The sequence below is a fragment of the Rhamphochromis sp. 'chilingali' genome (assembly GCF_963969265.1).
Source record: "Rhamphochromis sp. 'chilingali' genome assembly, chromosome: 19".
Lineage (NCBI taxonomy): Eukaryota > Metazoa > Chordata > Actinopteri > Cichliformes > Cichlidae > Rhamphochromis > Rhamphochromis sp. 'chilingali'.
This window is the reverse complement of record NC_137946.1, coordinates 7,882,519-7,902,805: the sequence shown is the minus strand read 5'-3', so window position 1 is coordinate 7,902,805 and position 20,287 is coordinate 7,882,519. Positions and strand designations below refer to the sequence as shown.

General features: G+C 41.4%; 1 protein-coding gene across 3 annotated transcripts in view; it reads right to left on the bottom strand.

The window, feature by feature from the left end:
* Positions 1-20,287, bottom strand: part of mtmr4 (myotubularin related protein 4) — a 42,902-nt gene that overhangs the window by 18,261 nt on the left and 4,354 nt on the right. For 2 of the 3 annotated variants that reach the window (XM_080866699.1, XM_080866701.1), the window contains exon 2: positions 17,215-17,315. In XM_080866699.1, the coding sequence (XP_080722825.1) occupies positions 17,215-17,217 (3 nt within the window). In that variant the 5' untranslated portion in view covers positions 17,218-17,315. Of the gene's footprint in view, positions 1-17,214; positions 17,316-18,854; positions 18,995-20,287 lie in introns of those variants that run through there. The other variant, XM_080866700.1, reaches the window with a different exon arrangement.

Sequence of the window (20,287 nt, the reverse complement as noted above, 5' to 3'; positions counted from 1 at the left end):
GTCCTTTGGCTCTGGTAGTTCATTGGTTCATACGTGCCAGGTAGAGTTTTGCAATCTCCTGCAGCCAGGTCAGACATCACATAGGAGATTAAAAATTTACTGCGAGGGCCCTAAAATTATACATTTGAAGAAGGAAAAGAAGTAGTACACAAGCTTGTGTTAGGTCAATGTGCCAAACCATTTAAAATGTTTATTACTTGCTTATGACTGACAGTTTTCCTGCCTGATGAATACTAATGCTGAAAAAGAAATGCAACTTTTGATGTTTGCAGTGTGTTTGCTTTGGCACTGCAGTGCAGGTGGTTACTGCAAGTGTAAAAGATACCCAGTGCTGCCTATCACAAACCAGTGCACTATGTGACTGGGTGTAGTGCAAACAAAGATACTGTGATTAACTTGAGGATTTTACCTTTTTAAAAAAAAGGTTTTTCATGAGTCATGCTTCACTATAGTTTAAAAAGTTCCTTGGGGCATAAAAAAATACATACAGATAATAAATGTAACTATTTTGATTGCAAATATGATAGCAAATATTTCTCAGTTTCTTAGAAATTACAAACAAACAAAAAACAGCTGCAGTCTTTTCAAGTTCACTTCTCTTCTAATAGATGGTCGGCTAAAATTAGACTGCAACACTTTAAGGAGTGGCGGAGATGAGAACGAGAGGAACAATGATGGCAGTCGAGTCTGTCCTTGAAGCTTAGGGCCCTGTGTCCAACTCGGGCTGAGCAAATATGTTCATCAGGTCATACTTCAATCACTGGACTTAAAGAGGTGAAAAGCAATCACATGATGAAACTGAAGGACATGCCCTTGGCTTTTATTCTCTTTAATCCCTATTCTAAAAACACCAATGTTTTGCAAATAATTTATTATAATCTTTTTTTTTTTTAAACTTCATAATTCAAAAGTAAGCACATTAAGCAAATTAACATCTTCCCCAATATACCATTCTATACTCTATAGTGTATATAGTATGGTACATTAGTGCGGTACATGTCCAACAATTTTCTAGCTTTGTGCTATAACACGAATAAGTTCCAATCCTTCTCATTCAGGTGCTGTGTCATTTCTGCCACTTTACTGCTCTGCTGGATTTTCACTTTTCCATTTGAGTACGACCCTGTGTCATTTTGGTTTTATAATAAAATCAGAAATAGAGGCCTAACTGGGTGGTTTATTTCTGTGAATCATATCCACTGAATCTTCTAGCATCCCACCAAGATAGCTATAGTATATTTAAAAAAATAAAAAAATAAAAAAAATAAACCACACAACAGCAAAGTATCAGTTAGGTGAAATTATTCAATTTTAAAAAGCAAAATGAAAAAAGATCCCATGCATATTAAACCCCCCCCCCCAAAAAAAAAAAAATGGCATGAGGAGGCGTCGAGATCAATTACAGTATTGCGTTTGAAAATGTTGTTTAATTTTAAAATACGGATTCGAATACAAGACAGTAAGAACAAAGTGAAATTAACCTGAAAATGAAAAACCTTTAACACTGCATCCCAAGAGGAGGACATGCTGAAATTTCAGGAATTATATCAGAAACCAACTGATGTCTGACCACAGAGAACTCCTGCTGTGTTTACAGTGGTTACATCTGTAATCCAGAGGCTCAAACTGGTAATTAAACCACACGATAAGCATACCACCCATTGGGCTGGTAACAGATGGACATAGTGTCCCTACAGTGACAACCCCTCACCTACAAGTCACCAATCACCAACATTTTCCTAAAAGCATCACATCACAAGTAATAATGACAATGAAAAGGCAGTATTTTTCAGCTTATGTGACATAGCTCCATCAGTAGGTAATAATTACAGTGAGCTAAAAACATACATCTGTGATAGCACAGGTGCTGTCATGGATGATGAAAACAGTTGGCACCCCAAGGTGGCTAAGCAGTGCAGGAGAGGATGGCTGGATGCAGCTCTAGATTTAGGTATTGCATGGACAAAACAGCACAGGTGTCAAATTCTTGGCAACCCTTGGAAGGGAGAATATCCAGCTACCAGGGCGTTCCCTCTCTCAAAAAGGGCCTTTTGAGGTAGGCACGGGGGTAGAAGTCTGACAATGGGAGAGAAAAGTGATAAATCCCAACTGAAAGTCATCTGTTACTTTATTATAGTATAATTTGCAATAAACAGTGGTGGTGATGATTGGCACAGAGGTGGGTGTCATGGTGAATGTGTCCATGTGAGGCATTTAAACCCCCTAATGAGTTGCTCCAGTGGTAAGTGCTATCTATTACTGCAGGCTCCGTTTCCTCCAAATGTTGCCTTTACGTTCACGGTAATGCTGCGTTTCCATCTTCATATAAATGCACACTCAAAATGAGGGGAGAGTGGTGGTTTTGTAATGCAACGATCAAGTAAAGTGTGCTGTGTGTGAGGAAGAGGAAAAAACTCCTGTTCAGTGATTATCATCTATATTTAGACCAGATAAATATGCTTTAATGAGTGCGTTGTTGTTTGTTAACAAACAGAAATCTGATAGAAAATGGGTTGAAACTCCTTTTAGTTTTCATGTAAATTCTAGCAAAGCCACCATGATGACACTCATTTGTTGTTCTCAGTAGCTCTGAATCGGTATCACAACTTGAATGTTAGCATGAATGTCTTGATGCATTCTCAATCATCCAGGAAAGTAAATCTCCAAATAGTTGATTCTGTTCATCTGGACGTAGCGTTTTGTGGGAGAAACGTTTCGTCACTCATCCGAGTGACTTCTTCAGTCTCAGCTGACTGCAGGTTTCCCCAATCTTATAAACAGTACATTTGCATAATGACTGAAACCAGCCCACTGAAGGAACAATGGGCTGGGAGGTCAGTTTCTTAATCTTAATTATGCAAATTCTCATGACCATTGATCAACAACCACTGACCAAAACCCACTGATCAATGACCATGAGTACCATTCACAGAGAGGTGGGGAATGGCTGCAATCACAGCAGTGTAAGATGGCGAAAGATGTACCCTTAGGCCCCCTCCTCGATTCAGAGATGGTCTTTCCCTTTTCACGTAAATGGCCTCCTTGACTCCGCGCTCAAACCAGCGTTCCTCCCTGTCCAAGATGTGTACATCCTCATCCTTGAAAGAGTGTCCACTGGCCTGTAGGTGTGAATAGACTGCAGAGTCCTGGCCTGGCGAGGTAGCTCTTCTGTGTTGTGCCATCCGCTTCGCCAGAGGTTGTTTGGTTTCCCCGATGTATAAATCCTGGCAATCCTCCTGGCACTTAACAGCGTACACTATGTTACTCTGTTTGTGTCGGGGGACCCGATCCTTGGGGTGGACCAGTTTTTGGCGCAGCGTGTTTTGGGGTTTAAAAGCCACAGAGACCCGGTGTTTAGAAAAAATGCGTCTCAACTGCTCCGATACTCCTGACACATATGGGATCACTACAGGTTTTCGCTTGGGCAGCAGTTGTCCTTCCCTCTTGGATCGGCTGGAGCTTTCTTTAAGCGTCTTTCCAGCTTTGACAAAAGTCCAGCTGGGATAACCACATTTACTCAGGGCCTTCTTGATGTGCCGTTCTTCTGCCTCCCTGGCCGCTGTGTCAGTGGGGATGGTGTTTGCTCTGTGTTGTAGCGTCCTAATGACACCCAGTTTGTGCTCCAGTGGATGATGAGAGTCAAACCTTAAATACTGATCCGTATGTGTAGGTTTAAGGTGCAGATTAAGGAACTGACCTCCCAGCCCATTGTTCCTTCAGTGGGCTGGTTTCAGTCATTATGCAAATGTACTGTTTATAAGATTGGGGAAACCTGCAGTCAGCTGAGACTGAAGAAGTCACTTGGATGAGTGACGAAACGTTTCTCCCACAAAACGCTACGTCCAGATGAACAGAATCAACTTTTTGGAGAGTTAGCATAAATGTTTTCACTCCAGTTGACTGCATGTAATTAAGATTATATAGTATCACACGAATGGCGTTTTCCACCAAATCAAATGTTAAAATCCTCAGTTTAAAAACACCAACTTGTGGTGCCTCTCTAAGAAGAAACACATTCTGGAGGGGTCCTATCACAGGCTGATCGACCACCACATCAAATTACTTCAGCCACTAGTATTATAGTCCCTCTGAGAAATTCAATTACAATCAATTACTCTAAAGTTAACCAAAACCAACCTCCAAATCAGTTTTTCCTGTAAAAATGTGTCAATTTACATCATAATATCTTACAAAAAAAAAAAAGCAAACACACTTGGACCACAGCCACACACTTTCATCTCCCATCAACAATCCATCTAATCTGGTTTGGTTTCCAAATACCCCAGGCAGCATTACCTGGTAGACTCTTGGCCACATTTATACTTTTCTCTTGCAGATCTCTGACACAGCATTTCTCTGATTCCCACAAGTACACGATGTACTTTGTGTTGCCCTAGAAGCACAAGACACTACCCGATGAGCTAAAATCTATTGCTGTTATATTAACAGCAATAGATTTTTAAAAAATACCACAGGAACAGACTCATTGAACTACATGGAAACATGGATATATGCACATTTCAGCTTCATAGATTCTTTGCACAAAGATGATGCTTAAAGACCTAGCTTTAAAAACCGTCATTACATTTGGACACTTTTTTGGAGGGAGTTTATTTTGTCCATATTGTGATTTTTGTTTCCACAAGCAGACAATCAGCTTACAGAAGATTAAAGGAAAACAGGGATGCTCTCACTTCTAAACAGCTCTCAAAGATGGAGCACAGCTTGTCCTGTGCCCGACACGTTTTTGCTTCGTCACTGCTGCGAGCCTGCGCACCCTCCCCCACCTTTGTCCAACCAGCTCAAAAAGCTGGAGCTGACAGGCATGCGCGCATACGCCTCCGTGCATTTACCAAATATAAATGTCAGAGTTGATAGCACATGAAACATCAAGATAACAATAATAACCAAAACAGTATCAGCTATGATATCAGCTACTGTAGCAGCCAACGAGACAGCCGTGGCAAGGCAGATTAGCAGCGTGCATGTGGAGGGAATAATGCACAGTTGCTTTTTCCAAGTTTTACTTCTCTGGGGAAAGCATGTGTGAAAATGGTCCTGCATGTATGCAAATGGAAACAGGACAGAATAGGTAGACAAAGTGAAAGAGACATTGGCACAGTGTTCATGAATAAATGTCTGGTTTCCATGGATACGACAGCCTCTTTTTAGAGGCCCTTTCACCCAAAAGCTTTTTCTAACAATTTGCTGTTCTTACTCACCAGATTATTTACTTAATCTGACTGGTGCTTTGTCCCAGAGTTTTTCAGATTAGAGAAGCACTACAGGATGCCGAGGTGACCTACTGAATATGTGGACAACACGCACTTACATCTCTGCTTTTAACTGTTCGGTCATTTGCCGTGTTGGACATGATAAATATATTAAACGATGATTCTAAATAAAAAAGCGAGGGGAAAAAGGACGAAAATGACTGCAGGCAGAGGGTGCATAGACAGGGCAGAATGAAAAACATTTTATATAAACATTAAAAATAACCAGGCCAAAGATATTTTTCTGAGTAGAGCTAGGGAGCAGATTCTAAGTAAAAAAGTCCAGATCAAAGATGACAGACTATGACAAATCTCTCTAAATACATTTCTTTCTCCTTGTCCTGTTGCCGCCTACATTAATGTTCAATCGATCACTGTGTTCTAAACAATCAATCCCATTTTTGTGTTATAACTGGGCAGTACTCCAAGTACTGAAAAAAATAAACTGGGCAGGGTTTTCTTTACGTGAATAGAATTCATCCAAAATGCACAAAGTTGGAGTAACACTTTGTAGCAAAGTAAGAACAAATCGATCAAGCGAACAGCGAGTTAAAGCAAAAGCATGAACCGATGGCCCTGACAGTCTAGGCGTCTGATGGCTCTGATGTCTTGCGAGGGACATGTTGGTGTTCTGGTTTAGACACACTTACAGGACAAGTCACTGCTAATCTATAAAAAGTCCTCCTGTGTGGACCATTAACATATTAAGTGATTTGTTTGTTGCACTTTACTTTGTGGTATTTGCCCTACTTATCAACCAGTGGTATCTGTCACTCAAACTGGTAGACAAGTCGACTGACTGCCTTCAAGTTGAAAATTTAACTTTCACATTTAACTGTCACTTTGCCTGTTGCCTCTTGAAGATGGTGCAGTTGATCGACATTCCACAGTCTCTTGTCACTATCTGTATGGACGCCCCTTAAACATTTCTATCCTCTTCCAGGAAGACAATGCCCATATCCACAGGACATGAGGCATCACTGAATGGTTTGACTTTCAAAACACCAAATGAGGAAAAGGGTTATGGTGGCAAAAGCCCTTACTGAGACACCTTTGTGTTAGTTTTCCCTTTAACTCTTTACCCCTTGAAAGTCTTCCAGGAGTAACCCTTGAAGGTCTGTTTTGAACTGAGTGGTTTCTGCCATATTTCAGGCCTGTCTTTAAAACAGAATGACTGGGTGTCATTCTGTTTTATTTCTGGCATCAGAAATGAGTTGTTTTCCGCCTATGCAGCTACCCTAGGAAACGCCTGGAAAATATTCTAATGATCATCAAACCACGTCTTTATTCATACATACTGGAGTGTCAAAACTCATTATTTAGGGTACAGAGGTGGTTGTCTATATTGGTGAAACACGAAGCAATATAATAAACTGGCTGGCATTATCCCAAAAAAGGTTTGCATAAACGTTCACATAGGTTAGTACAGACTTTGGTTTGGTATGGCTATACTGAGACAACAAATACAAATTAAGTACCTTTCCTTTCAATAACTTGCTACACACTTTGCTTTTTTTTCCCCAGTCCCTCATCTCTGTTGTGTTGTCTTCCTCGGGGGTCATAACACAAAGTCTGTTTACCGTTTATTTCCACCTTGGCATTAGGCAGAGAGTTAGCATTCAGCCTGATACAGCCTAAAGGCACATCCCCCAATAAGCTTTTGGCTATACTTACACTGCTGATTTATTTAACTAGTGGGAATAATAGAATCTGAGTCATGGAAAAATCTTATCCAATTCAATTATATATGTTTATAGTTCCATTTACTGCAGACAACATTGCACATTAGAATAGTAACTGAAGATGCCCCCGCAACTGTGGGATCACAACAATGGTGGCCATGATGAAAATGATGGAGCCTCCTTCCACAGGAGAAGACTGCTCTGATCCACTTAAGCAACAAAGGATGGGGATACTAAATTATACAGACACTGACGCAGGAGAAGTGCCGACTCAGCTGCGTCACAGACATATTGGAGAGAGATCATAAATTGCGGAACGCCTGGCTACATCTGTTCACAGAGAAAGGAGAGGGAGAAGGAGCAGCTGCACTCATCCTACCTGACAGCTTTTCAAACAAAGCTTTCTTTAAGAAAAACTGTGACAATATAATTTTCGCCAGTATTATTAAAATCTTTTTTGGAATCTGTATTGTATAAAGAAACAGAGGAATAGCTTGATAAATCTCTAGGTGAAATATATGTGATAATCCTGAAAGGATCTCAGCATGCCAGTCCTCTACTGTGGCTGAACCATCTGAAACGCTATGGATCACTATGAAATACTAGTACAGACTTGGCATGTGTCCCAGAGGCTAGAAATGTCTCATTTTCATATTTCATAGTTCCCAAAACTTTCAAAAGGTTCACATTTGTAGTTTTTGAAGAAAAATATTTTGTTCAACTTGTCATTTCCATGAAAGTTTTTGAAATACATCTTTCCCTCTAGATGTGTTATATACCTGCAAAACTACTGATGCTTTCTTGGTGCTAAGTAACATTTTTTTATATTATATTATAAAACGTGGAAGGGCTAAAATTTCACTGATTCTTTTATCGACCACATACTCAAAGCGTGATAGCTGAAAGAATGCTAGCTTTATAATTTGCGAGTAATTAAGTTTCACCGAGTGGTGAAAATAAACACGTTCACCTATGAATTCACAAGATTAATGATTATTTTCACCACCTGTATTTCCTTTGCTGTTTTCTTTTAAATATCCTTTAAAAAAGTTTCATCACCTGTTCCTCTGATAATGTCTCTGGCCAAAGCAGCTGGCTCTTGATCTGCCAATTTTGTATGGGAAGAAAGTAAAATCCAAACACCCCCTTTTATGTGAGCATGAAACAGAAAGTCTGAGTTAACAAAGAAAGTTGATAACTACTGTCCTCATACTAGTGACAAAATAGCTAACACAAAGAAAGTCTGGCTATGGAAAGTCTGCTGGCTTCAAAGGTAAGTGTCATTTTTTAAACAATGTATATCTCAAATTACTGGCATTTGTGTATGAAGATGTTTTTTTTTTTTTTTTTTAATTTACTAGGTATCTTACCAGACATTGTTTATATCAGCCTCAAAAAATGAACTTTAGGTGGCTACTAACATGGGACTCTTGGCAGGAAAGTGTGATTTGATTTAATGCGTAGTTGAAAAGCTGACCTCCTGAAGGTTAGTAGTTAATGGCCACATTGTACTGCCTGTGCTCATTACCTGCTAACCTTGAGGGGGTCAGAGGTCAACATCCTTGGTTGTCAACCTTTTCTTTACCATCTCAAGGCATAAACAAAAACAAACACCTGTTCTACATGCCTCTTCCTCATAGCCCATGTACATCCTAACTCAGAAGCAGGACCTTCACTGCAGTGAACACTTTGGTGCTCCGGGACTGCAACAGTGAATGCATGAAAACATCTTACCCATTCTAGTCCCGGCAGCTCCCCACCCCCCTCTCCTCCCCGTCAGTCAACATACCAGTAGCTCAAAGCTGTCCATCCGACAGAGGTGAATGATGACAGCAACAGAAGCACCTTTTCATCGCCTCGTACTCTAGAACATTCTGAGATAATTCAATTATTTATATCAAGTTACTGCTGTTACTTAATAACTGCAGCGCTCGTGTGTCGAGCAGCACCCCCACCCTCCACTACCTGGAAAGGAGGCAGAAACACACAGGCGGATGAGATAGAGAGAGGAGGGCCCTAAAACACACCCATCGGAAACAAATGAAACACTTACAAAGCAGTTGAGCATGGAGCAGGACACCCTTACTGCGAGGCTCATGTCGAGGAAAGGCAGGACTGTGCCTGAATGACACGCAGCCTACGGAGGAGCAGCACGACCAGAGCACGAGGAGCCGGCATAACCATTCTTCTCCTGAGCCTCTCCACCCTTCGTTTGCTTCGACCCCCTCTGCCTGCCACCCCGCTTCCCACCCCCCCGCAGCTTTTGCAGGTTTGCCCCTTATCTCGAGGTTTTGTGGGACAACACAGCAGCCCTGGCTCTAAGTCAGGATCCCACCCCACCCCACCCCCCCACCACTCCCAGAAAGGGGTGCACGCTCGTGTCTGAAGACAGCCCCTGTTGCACTGCTGGCAAAAAGGATGATAGTCCATAAAAAAAATTGGAAAAACTGTACAGAGAGGCGCAGCAGTCCAGTGGATCAGCTGAGTTACAAGTGAGACAAAAGCAGAAGAGTGGAAATGACTGCAGATGTGCCCAGCGATGTGGATGAGGGGAAACTGTGAGAAGAGAAAACAGGAGAGAAAGGAAGACGGAGGGAACTGCCTGATGCTAAGCTCCACCCTCTGCATGCGCATCTACCTCCCTCCCTCCCTCTCTCACATTCGCATGCTTGCATTTCTCCCCATCTCCTTCTCATCTCTTCCTCCTCCCCCCACCTCCTCCTTGTTCACCCTTCACCGACATCCCTTCAGAAATATGCTTCTCCCTCAGCAACAAGGTGGTAAAGCCTCGAGTGCATCGCTGACCACCAGAAGATGCTTCGATTGCCACTGACTGCAGTACGCTGTGGCTCAAACACACACAGTTTACTGATAGCTGTATGCGCAAAAAATGCCCCCAAAAAAGGAATGCACAACCTGAAGCCAACAGAGAGACAGAACGCATCCCACTGTTGGGACAGTATCCCACCACAAAACGGTCACACTAGCAGCTACTGATGTAGCGCAGAAGGCAAATACGTGGCAGAGAACAGAGGGAGGGAGGGCAACAAGAAGAGACGGTGGATGCAGAGATTGCTGGTGACACAGCATTTTACAGACATTCTTCCCCACTTCCGAGTGTCATTGTCACATTATCCTGAAACAATTTTAGATACTATAAATCCTGCACGTCACTGTATCATATCAAGGAAGGACACTGATTGCACATATACTTCTAGGCGAGACATAGCTCTTCCTCCCTCTTACCCCAACCTCCTTCCTGTTAGAGTCGTGACAGCCACTCACCTACAGCTGTATGACCCCACATTACGTAACGCAGTACATGCAGCATAAGCTAAACACAGCACTATTAAATAGGATTAATTTCACCAGCAAAAGGTGTTGCCTCATTTTAACAGGATGAATTTCCACATGCGGGTAAATGTTTATTGCCCTTAAGTGCAATTTGTGTAAAGAAACCATCAACACAAGTGTATTAAGTGAACTGCTTCAGCTGACAGTGTACAGCTGGTGCAGAGACATAAGTCTTATTCACTGGCTTTACAAAGGAAGTTAAATCAATGCTGAAACCGTGGATCATGGGGTCCACACATTTACATATGCCTGGATATTGGATGGATATAACTGAAACTAGGAAGCCGGTTGTAATGCAGTGTGCTAGTAGCTACAATATGATCAGGAAGTCTGTATTTTAACAGGGAGGTATCCCTAATATTGTTACATTTGCACCCATGCAGTTCTAACCCATTTATAAACACAGAAGGCCATTTTCACAGGCAGCTTCATAAAACTATAGATGCAATCCTGTATACACTGTGTGTACATATATAGAATATGTACTTTAAATTTGTTTACTTTCTGCCTTGAGAACATAATTTTGATAACAGTGGATTGCGTCCTAATATCAGTGAGAGAATGCAGCCTGAAATGCATCTGCAGCAAATACATGTGAAGCCCAGTAATTGGTGTTAATGTCCTTGGCTCTGGGTCATTGCATGGTCAACATTTCTCGTGCTTAAGCACCACTTAATGTTAGATTTTGATTATCTCTCTACCAAGAGAACAACATAGTTCTAGGCTTTTGAAAGCAGAGAGTAAAGTATGCTGTCTGCAACGGTTAGTGGCGAGAACTTGAACCTCAGAGGCAGAAGTAGGGCTTACAACTGCCATGCTGACACCTGCTAAGTTTTGAATTGTTCTAAGCGTTACCATTTGGAATCCTTTTATCCAAATGTGAACACTGAGGAGAAGCTTCTCCTAAGGATGCTTGCGTCTCCTTCCAGCAGACAGAACTCAGCTGTTTATGAGGCATGAATACATATTTCAGGAATATAATGACTGACATGGACTTAAGCTGATGAACATTCAGGATTCATTCAGGATTCAGAAGACTTTATTTATCCCCAAGGGGCAATTAAGAGACTGACCTTCCCGATCGTGCATACAATACACAAACATCACATTGGGGAGACAGGTCAGGCTAGGTAACTGGCCGGTCAGCCGCACGAGCAGCGGCCTGGAACCTAACAACAATGGAAAATGCACAACATGAGGAAAGTCGAGGAGAAAAGAAGAACTCCCCCCAGACTGCGTTCCAACAGGGAGTGAGTGTAGGTCTGTGTCAGTGTACATGCGTATATGTGTGTGTGTGTGTTCCGTGTTCAACCGAGAGAAAGTGTCCCTTCACCCGGTTAAGCAAAAGTCAACAATCTTCGGTAGACGCGGGTGACCTTGAATGAGGAGGGAGAGAGTCATAACAAACAGTCTTATTATCTAGGGAGAATTTTTATTCCCATCAGCTTTTGCCTTGAGCATCCAGGGGGGTGACATGAGATGAAGATGGTAGTTGTTTTGGTTAGTGCGAACAAACTGCTTCCAATTTGGTCTAATGTCCGTCACTGGTCACCAGGTCTCTCAATTCCCGTTGTTCTTCTTCAAGATGTTATCCATATTGCGTTAAAAAAAAAAAAAAAAAAAAAAAAAAAAACAACAACAACAGTCTGAGCACTCACAGCCCTGCCCATCGTCTATCATGTCGGGCAGCCTTGTGGGATTTTGAACAGCTGTAGCCACTTCTTATTCTTTGATAAGCCAGGTCTGAGCCAGCTCCAATCAGCCAGAACTCTGTTACCGTAGTTCAGAATTGGTAGATGTCGTTCAAAGTCCTCCATCAAGAGTGTTGCCAGACGCACGACGCAACCGACCATCGAGTATCTGGCAGCAAATGTCTCCGTAGGACAATCGGGCTCTCCCAAGCCCAGGAGGGTGTCAATTCCGTTAAGGGACCAGTTGATCAAATCCATAATTCTTCTTTATGTTTCTAGAGAACAAGTCTGGGAGACTCTCTTAGGGTTAGAGAATAAGTGAGACTATACAAAAGACATGAGAAGCCAAGCAGGAAAGATAAGGGAGAAGGAGAAAGTGCGACCGCTTCCGTCAAGAGCCAAGGGGGAGAGGTCCAACATGATATTGGAATTAATGCCTAAGGTGATTTCACAGACTTTGACAATGTAGAAACAAGACATTCCCACTTGGATTTCAATCATATTTCCCCCTGCACATCAAACAGTTTGGCTTCTTCTGCAAGTCTTTTATAGGAAGAAGATCTCAATGTCCACGACACTGTTTATGCAACAATAGACAAGCTGCCCAAGGTTACATATTAAATCGATCAATGCAGTAGATTATTCTAGGTTATTCTGTTCTATATAGGTCTATAAGATTTATCTAATGTAATGTATACAGTCTGTAGAGACCATGAGAAAGGAAGCAGAGAAGAAGGGATGCAATCTACTTGTGTGCAGAATGGTTTCCATTTCATCACGTTAATGGGAGCATGCATCTGCTGCTATAAGATCCACCTCCATAAATTAAACAAAACCTTACCGAGAACTATTTGCATGTCACGGTTTGAAACTGTGGCCCATTACATTTATTTTCCACCAGTGGAATGAAGAAGTGAAATACAACATTACAGCTAAGCCCAAACAGGTGCACCTCTCACTGTAGCTTTATCACACATTCATGGCTTTGGAGAAGAAGGTGGTACACTCTAGGAGCTACACCAAGTTTTCTGATGTCTGCTTAGCAACTCAGTCTAAAGCGATTTCTTTCCTTTGGCAAAATCCCAATAATTAAGACTTCTCAAGTCTAGGGATGGGTATTGATAAGATTTTCACGATTCCGATTCAGTTTTCGATTCTGTTTAACAATTCGATTCTTTATCGATTCTCTTATCGATTCTTTTTTCTTTTTTTTTTTAAAAAAGGAGAACACTTGACACTTGAACAAGATAGAAATTTAGGAGTAACATGGCCTTACAAACCCAACAGTGAGATCCACAGGCTACGGCTCTTCAATGGGGTGTCACAGGGTCCCCGGGAAAAAAAAAAATGTAAATGTAAAATAATAAAATAAATATTCTTCTGTAGCAATAACAAAGTATAACATAAATTATTCTGTAGCAATTACACAAGAATATCCAGTAATGTCCCTGCCTACAAGCCGCTTAGGTACCATCTTTCTTGCCAGGTAAATGACGCTCCGTAACGTGGTGACGTCATTCGGGCGACTGGAGTCGATAGGGGAATCGTTTGCAAAAATGGCAAACAATTCCAAAGAATTGAAACAGCGGGAACCGGTTCTCAACAAGAACCCGGTTTCGATACCCATCCCTACTCAAGTCCCAAATAAGTTTGATACCTCATTACCCCTGAGAGAGTGTAGGGGGCTTTTCCTTTATGAGCTTAGCTGAACTTTAAAGATCTCCAGCTACTCTGACTCATCATTAAATCTTATATTAGAACTGTAGCATGTACATCTTTGAAAATGTATTTATTTAAAACCTGGTTATTTTTTGACTGGCAATATCTAAATGAAAAAAAAAAAAAGCATATACAACCAAGAGTTTTGAATCATCAGTTCACTGAGCAGGTTGTGAAGCTCTTTTTAGTTCATTTATGGCCATTAAAAAAATAAATGTATTTAGGATCACTACTGACAAATGTATCATTAACTGGTCCAGAGTCCAAATACTGAGCTATAAATTCTCTCCCTCTGCTTGTCCAGTACTGGCTGAACCAGCCGTAGAAGTGAGCACAAGATTTGGGCTCCTCTGTTTCAGGTTGTATTTTAGGAAAGGAGGTCAGCCAGTAACCAATGCAGGGTGTCAGCCTACATGTTGACACACAGGTATAGAAGCAGGATATGAAAAAGACCCGAAGCATTGGGAAGGAGGGCCAAATGAAGCTAAATTTTCAGAAATTGAGTATTTCTGTAAATACATGTATGTGTTTGGATGCCTTTCATAGATGTAACCAAAGTACTTGAAATTTAAGTAACAAGTAATTTTTAAGTAGTGAAGCAGTAACAAGAAGGTATGGGGGTTTGGTGTACAGTTAGTGTTTGGAAGTGTGACTTCAGTCTGGACAAGTATTTAGCTTAATATGATCCATTACAAACATTAAAATAATTCATCAGGCATATAAATGTAGGCCATACATTTCACTGACATTTGTCACTAGAGTAACGTCTGACTGGCTGCCAGGCAACATCTTAAATAAGATTGAGCTAAGCAGGCTCTGACGGGAAGTGTTGCGGGGACACACACACACGCAAAGCTTTGAACAAAAAATAAAGTTAACAATTATCTGAATGGAATGAAAAGTAGGAATGAGGAACCGGAGACAGCCAGCCAGAATGATTTAACCCAACCAAGATTAGGTTTGAGGCAAAGGTGCCTTTAAGTAGGGCTGCACTCAAATCATTAACAGCCCTCGCTTTAACTACAACCCTAAGTGAGAGCATCATGTGGCTTTCCATAGTGCTGCCACATTAACTTTGCCTTCCAATTGTGCACAAACCTTATATAGTAGCACTACGATGCACGCAGTGTAGGCAGAGTAAAAACAATCCTGCTATACCCGTTTCCGTGCTCCCATTATCTTGCTAACAATGCAATAGCATGAGTGGACAACAACATGAGCTCAATATTTCCCATTTTGTTTCAGTGGATGGAAAAAAAGCAAGCTCAAGGCTGGGAAGCAATTAAGCACTGCTTCACATAGAGGATTAAAAACGATCATATTACCTGAGGAACAACCGTCTCACAATCCCACCTGAGAATATAACCCTTAGCTCAAAAAGGTAATGATACTCCCATCTGTCATCCTAACTGTGGCCACTGGGCAACTTAAAAAGGTCCTATTAATGTAACATGCACAGTAACGATTACAATTTCATATTTGATCGAACACTACCATCATGTACACATCTCTAAATCACAGTTGTACTTCAAATACTGCTTAGGCTGATCTGAAACATTCTAGGGTGTGATCATGCCACCTGATAAGTTTGAGCCTTTGATTACTCATGCAGCGCATACCTCTGACCACACCCAAACCAAGAAGAGGTTAGCTTTCCTATAAATGCATAAACACTCTTCAACCCTAGACAGCGAAGCTCTGCATCCTCATTTTATGCTCCTGTGGGCACATTGTTTGTTCATCAGCTATGCCATCAATTAAGCCCAGGGCTCCCATAAAAAGGCTGGGAGTTGGGCATCCAGCCACAGTGACATTCTGTGGACCCATTTGACCAGAACCTTGGGATATGTATCCTCCTGTTACACTTCCTATGTCTGTCCCATAAAAGTGGTTCCCATTAGTTTCAAGAGGAATTTGTCACTCATTTGGTTGCTGCTTCCGCTCTTTTAAAGCACCATTTACTCTGAAGCCCATTCACTGCCCGACAAGGTACAAGCAGACGGCCCATCAGGTGACTAAGGGTGTCCTAAATTACTCTCTATGATGGAGCAATTAATTAAAATTAAGAAAAAAAAAGAAAATTACAGATGCATTTTGTATACTGGATACTTAAACTCCTAAAAGTTATGGATCTCCTTAAATTGAAAAGCTCCACATGTCTTAACATCTGAAAATAATATGCTGTACTCACTAATCAGGTTAAATTAGGACTAAAATACACAGTCGCATGGCTCATTTCAAATACATGTAGACCTGTTATCCACAAATAGTCTCAGATCTGTGTTAAATTTTCTGTACTCCAATAGAATTAAAACCCTCAGGCCAACATCTGCAGTGCGATTAGACAAAGAACTGCAAAATGTGAGAATCAGCAAAAACAAATTCAAAACAAAAATGCATGTAGAAACTTGAAGCAGCACAATTCCACCTCCATCTTTTTTATACCAATTACTGTTGTGACCTTACATAACACAAAGAAACCATTTAGTCTCAGTTAAACCACAGAAATGAGTAGCCAATAGTATCCACTAGAGGGCACACAGAAGATAATCAGCATTTACTGAAGTAGACACCTTCACCACTTGGCTACACTAAGAGCATTTTAATCTACATTGAGAGTGAGCATTCAGCTCTTAGAGAACTAAATGCTCATTGCCTTGTTCAGGACTTGTGCTTCTCATATTCTGAAATGCCACATGTAATGCGCTGAGCTCCTTCATGTAAATAGGACGCCAACAGGTTTTAGTGTACTCCAAAACACAGTTGTACGAGGGCCACGTGGCAACAAGCTACATCAAAGACTTGTAACATCTGTTAGGTGCTACATAGCACTTTCATGAAAGCAGAAACACATAGGACTAAACAACAGGCCAATGAAGCTGGATCCCTGATGAGAAAACTAGTGTCTGGGCGAGGAGACTCTGTAAGAGGACGATCTACTTTCACCTACCTACTCTAAATAGTGTTCCACAAGTCCCTGTTTAAGACTGGGAAGGGATTTGACGCCATATCTCTCCACGGGCACCTTTAAGAACCAGCTGGAGTCACTAATGCACTGGCTTCCTGCACGTAAAACATGCTGAGCTTAGAAATCTGTTGTTTGCAGCAAAATCATTTCAGTTTTACTGCTTCATTGCTATATTTTAGTTTGCAAGTAAATCCTAACAATTTTGTATTTCTGATTGAAAGTGGTCAGAAATGCAAACTGATACAGTATAAAGGGAAATGTCAAGACTTTTTTTTAAGAAACTGGCATTTACAAAACTGCTTTAGCGTTGTGTATTGTTATATGTGTTGCAACAGTCTGTGCTTTGTTTTCGGCTTGCAACCGCATTCTGCCATTTCCTGTGTGAGTGTAAAGTCCCAGCTTGCCAGTTTACCATGAAGAAAATCATGTAGGGAGTTTGGCACCTGTTTTAAAAGCAGTCAGGCATCTACAGCAGAGTACATATAAACATATACAATAGTGAGGAGTCAGGAGTGTGATTGGCTCACCATGCTGTCAGCCAGTGCTGTAGACAGTGAGTCTGGGTGTTCCTATTCAGATCCCTCCCTCTCCTCTTGCCTACTGGGCTCTGTCGGGACAGCGATGCCTCCTGCCAACATAAAAAAAAAAACAACAACAACCTTCAGACTTGTGTGTGGGTGGTTATAATAATAATGGATTGCATTTATATAGCGTTTTTCAAGGCACCCAAAGCGCTTTACAATTCCACTATTCATTCACTCTCACATTCATACACTGGTGGAGGCAAGCTACAGTTGTAGCCACAGCTGCCCTGGGGCAAGGCTGCCATATCGTGCCATCGGCCCCTCTGGCCAACACCAGTAGGTGGGGTAGGGCGGTAGGGTGTCTTGCCTAAGGACACAATGACCAGGACAGAGAGCCCAGGGAACGAACTGGCGACCTTCCGGTTACAGATGCGCTTCCCAACCCCCCGAGCCACAGTCGCCCTGATGGGTTAGGGAATGTGTGCCATGGTGTGAAGGGCTGGATTTCAAACAGTCTTGGACCAAAGTACAGAATAAGGAGCTGGCACTAAAACAATAAACCTGTTGAGGAAGTTGAGTATGGATATACTTTTATTTTACAGAAATGACTCAACACAAAACCTCGTGGCCCAAGAGTTCTTCACAAAATGTCAGGTATGCAAGTTTAACTGGTTGCCTGGGCCAAGAAGTTCCCTCTCCAGTTGTGGTCAAGTCAGTGTAACAACACGGCACACAAGCACGCAGGCACATGTGTGCGATCTGACAACGTGAAAGAGACTTTGGTGCAGATCTGACGTGGCCAGAGGGGAGAAACTCTGATTTACAGGAAATGCAAACTCAACATTCCTCTGCAGATTATCAGCAGCAGAACAGATAACAACACGGGAGCTAGACAGAAGATGTGAACAAACTCTGCGACTTTTCTTTCCACCAAAATCATTAAAAACAAAAAAAGGTGCTGAGGTGAATGTCCGTATCCTCTAATAGCTTCTAAACCACCTCACAGACAGGACACTGTAAACACCGTCTGTAAGCACAAATCTGCACTTTGTAGGTTTGTATGTTCTACAGTGACTGTGTATTGATGTGCATTTGTCACAGAAACACGGGTGACCTACAACTCATTTACATCTCAACACTGCAGAAACATAAGCGGGCTGAATCTGCTGCTCCTGGATTGGACAGTGTGCCATATTGGAACAGCGACAGGCAATGATCCAGCAGCTGTACACAATAAAAAAAAAGCACTACCCTGAAAACAAACACTTAATGACTGCATGAAAAGTGACACTGATACTGCACTCTTACTTCCTGTGTATATACGAGCCAAGTCAGGAGGGAGCGACTATGTTCAGTGGAAGTTTACTATGAAAAGAGTGGCACACAGGCAGTGAGACAAAACATAGAGCCTTCACTTCCTTGGGTAAACAATCAGACTTTAACAACACATTGATTGCATGCAAGGACCCAGCTTTGAACTAGATTCTCACTGTGCAGTGCCTTCATCTCACTTCCCTACACTGCTTTTTTTTTTTTAACCCGACACACCCCCTTTTGCACACAGCTCAAAGCTCAAAGAACAAAAACCAAACACCAAAAAACTACTCAACTCTCAAAATTGTCTCAAAGCAGACTTCTCTTACCTGTTCAAAGTATCGAATCAAACTTTTGCTTTAAGCTTCTGTCTAGCTTTTGGGGTTGATTAAAGCTCAAGAGTTTTGCAGAGTAGCAGCAGTCTCCGTCTCCCAAATACAAACTGGTTGTAGTCCAGTGCATGGCATGCCTCCCTCCCTCTCACGCTCTGTCTCTATTGCTTACTCTTTCTCCCTCCCACTCTGCTCAAAGTGAAAGAAGCCATACTACAGGGCAAACACTCTTAACAATTCACCCACCTACAACAAACTCGTGACTCATGATCAGAAGGGACTGCTTTTGTTGCTAATCAGTAATAAATACAGAAATCACATGCAGGCAACCATTTTCAGGAGAGGAAAAGGGTCCAATATTGCTCTTCAGGTAATGTGAGTCATCTATTGACTCAGCATAAATAGCCCCATGAGATTTAATTAAACAAAAACTGAAATCTGATTTGAATTGGTTGAAGCTTTAAAAAAAAAAAAAAAGAAGAAACAAAAAAACCCAAAACAAAACAAGCAAACAAAAAACAAAACAGACACATTTAGAAGAAAAACTATTAAATAAAGCTATTAATTTAAAAAAAAATAAAGCTATATATTAAATAAACTTATATTTGAGCCACGATATGACAGAAGTAGTTCAAAGCAGATTGAGGGTTAAATATAAATGTCAGTTACAGTTAATCTGAGAGCAGCAATGTTAGCATGTACCATCCCGGTTGTGAAACTGAAAGCAAGCAGGCTGTAAATCTAAACACCGACTACATTTGTGATGAAATACCTTCTCACTCACACTGACACCAGTGTACGGGAAATGCTTGTGACAACAAATATTACCCTGAAGTAGGGCTGGGCGATATGACCCAAAATTCATATCTCGATATTTTTTAGCTGGGTGGCGATATATTTTTTTAAAGCCATAAGTTAAGAACAAAAAGAGAGTTCTTAGTCACACTGTGTCCCAGATTTCACACAGGCATTTTTATTTACATACAGCATAGATTTGCATGAAGAAATTACTCAAAAATAAATTATCAGCATTTATTAAATAATCATGCTCCATAAATAAAAGAAAACAATGTTGTTTTTGTGCATAACAAAAAGCTCATAATTGTGCAGTCAAAATGTAAACTAACAGACGCTGAGCATAATAACAAAGACAGATTTCACAGCTGCTCTGTTCCCAACTTCTACAGCGTGACTGACAGCCTTGAGTTTGAAATCCGCTTCGTAACCATGTCTCTTAACAGGTGCCATTTATGGTCCTTATACACACACAATATGGTAATATTACGTCGAAGCACAGTACGTATCACTCCGCGAGGCTCCAGACTACGGTAGCCGTAATGCTCCGACAATCCATCAAGCGCTGCAGTTCCATAGCTTACCAAAGTCGTAAAACATTTTTTGACAGATTGCTGAGCGCCGTGTACCACCTA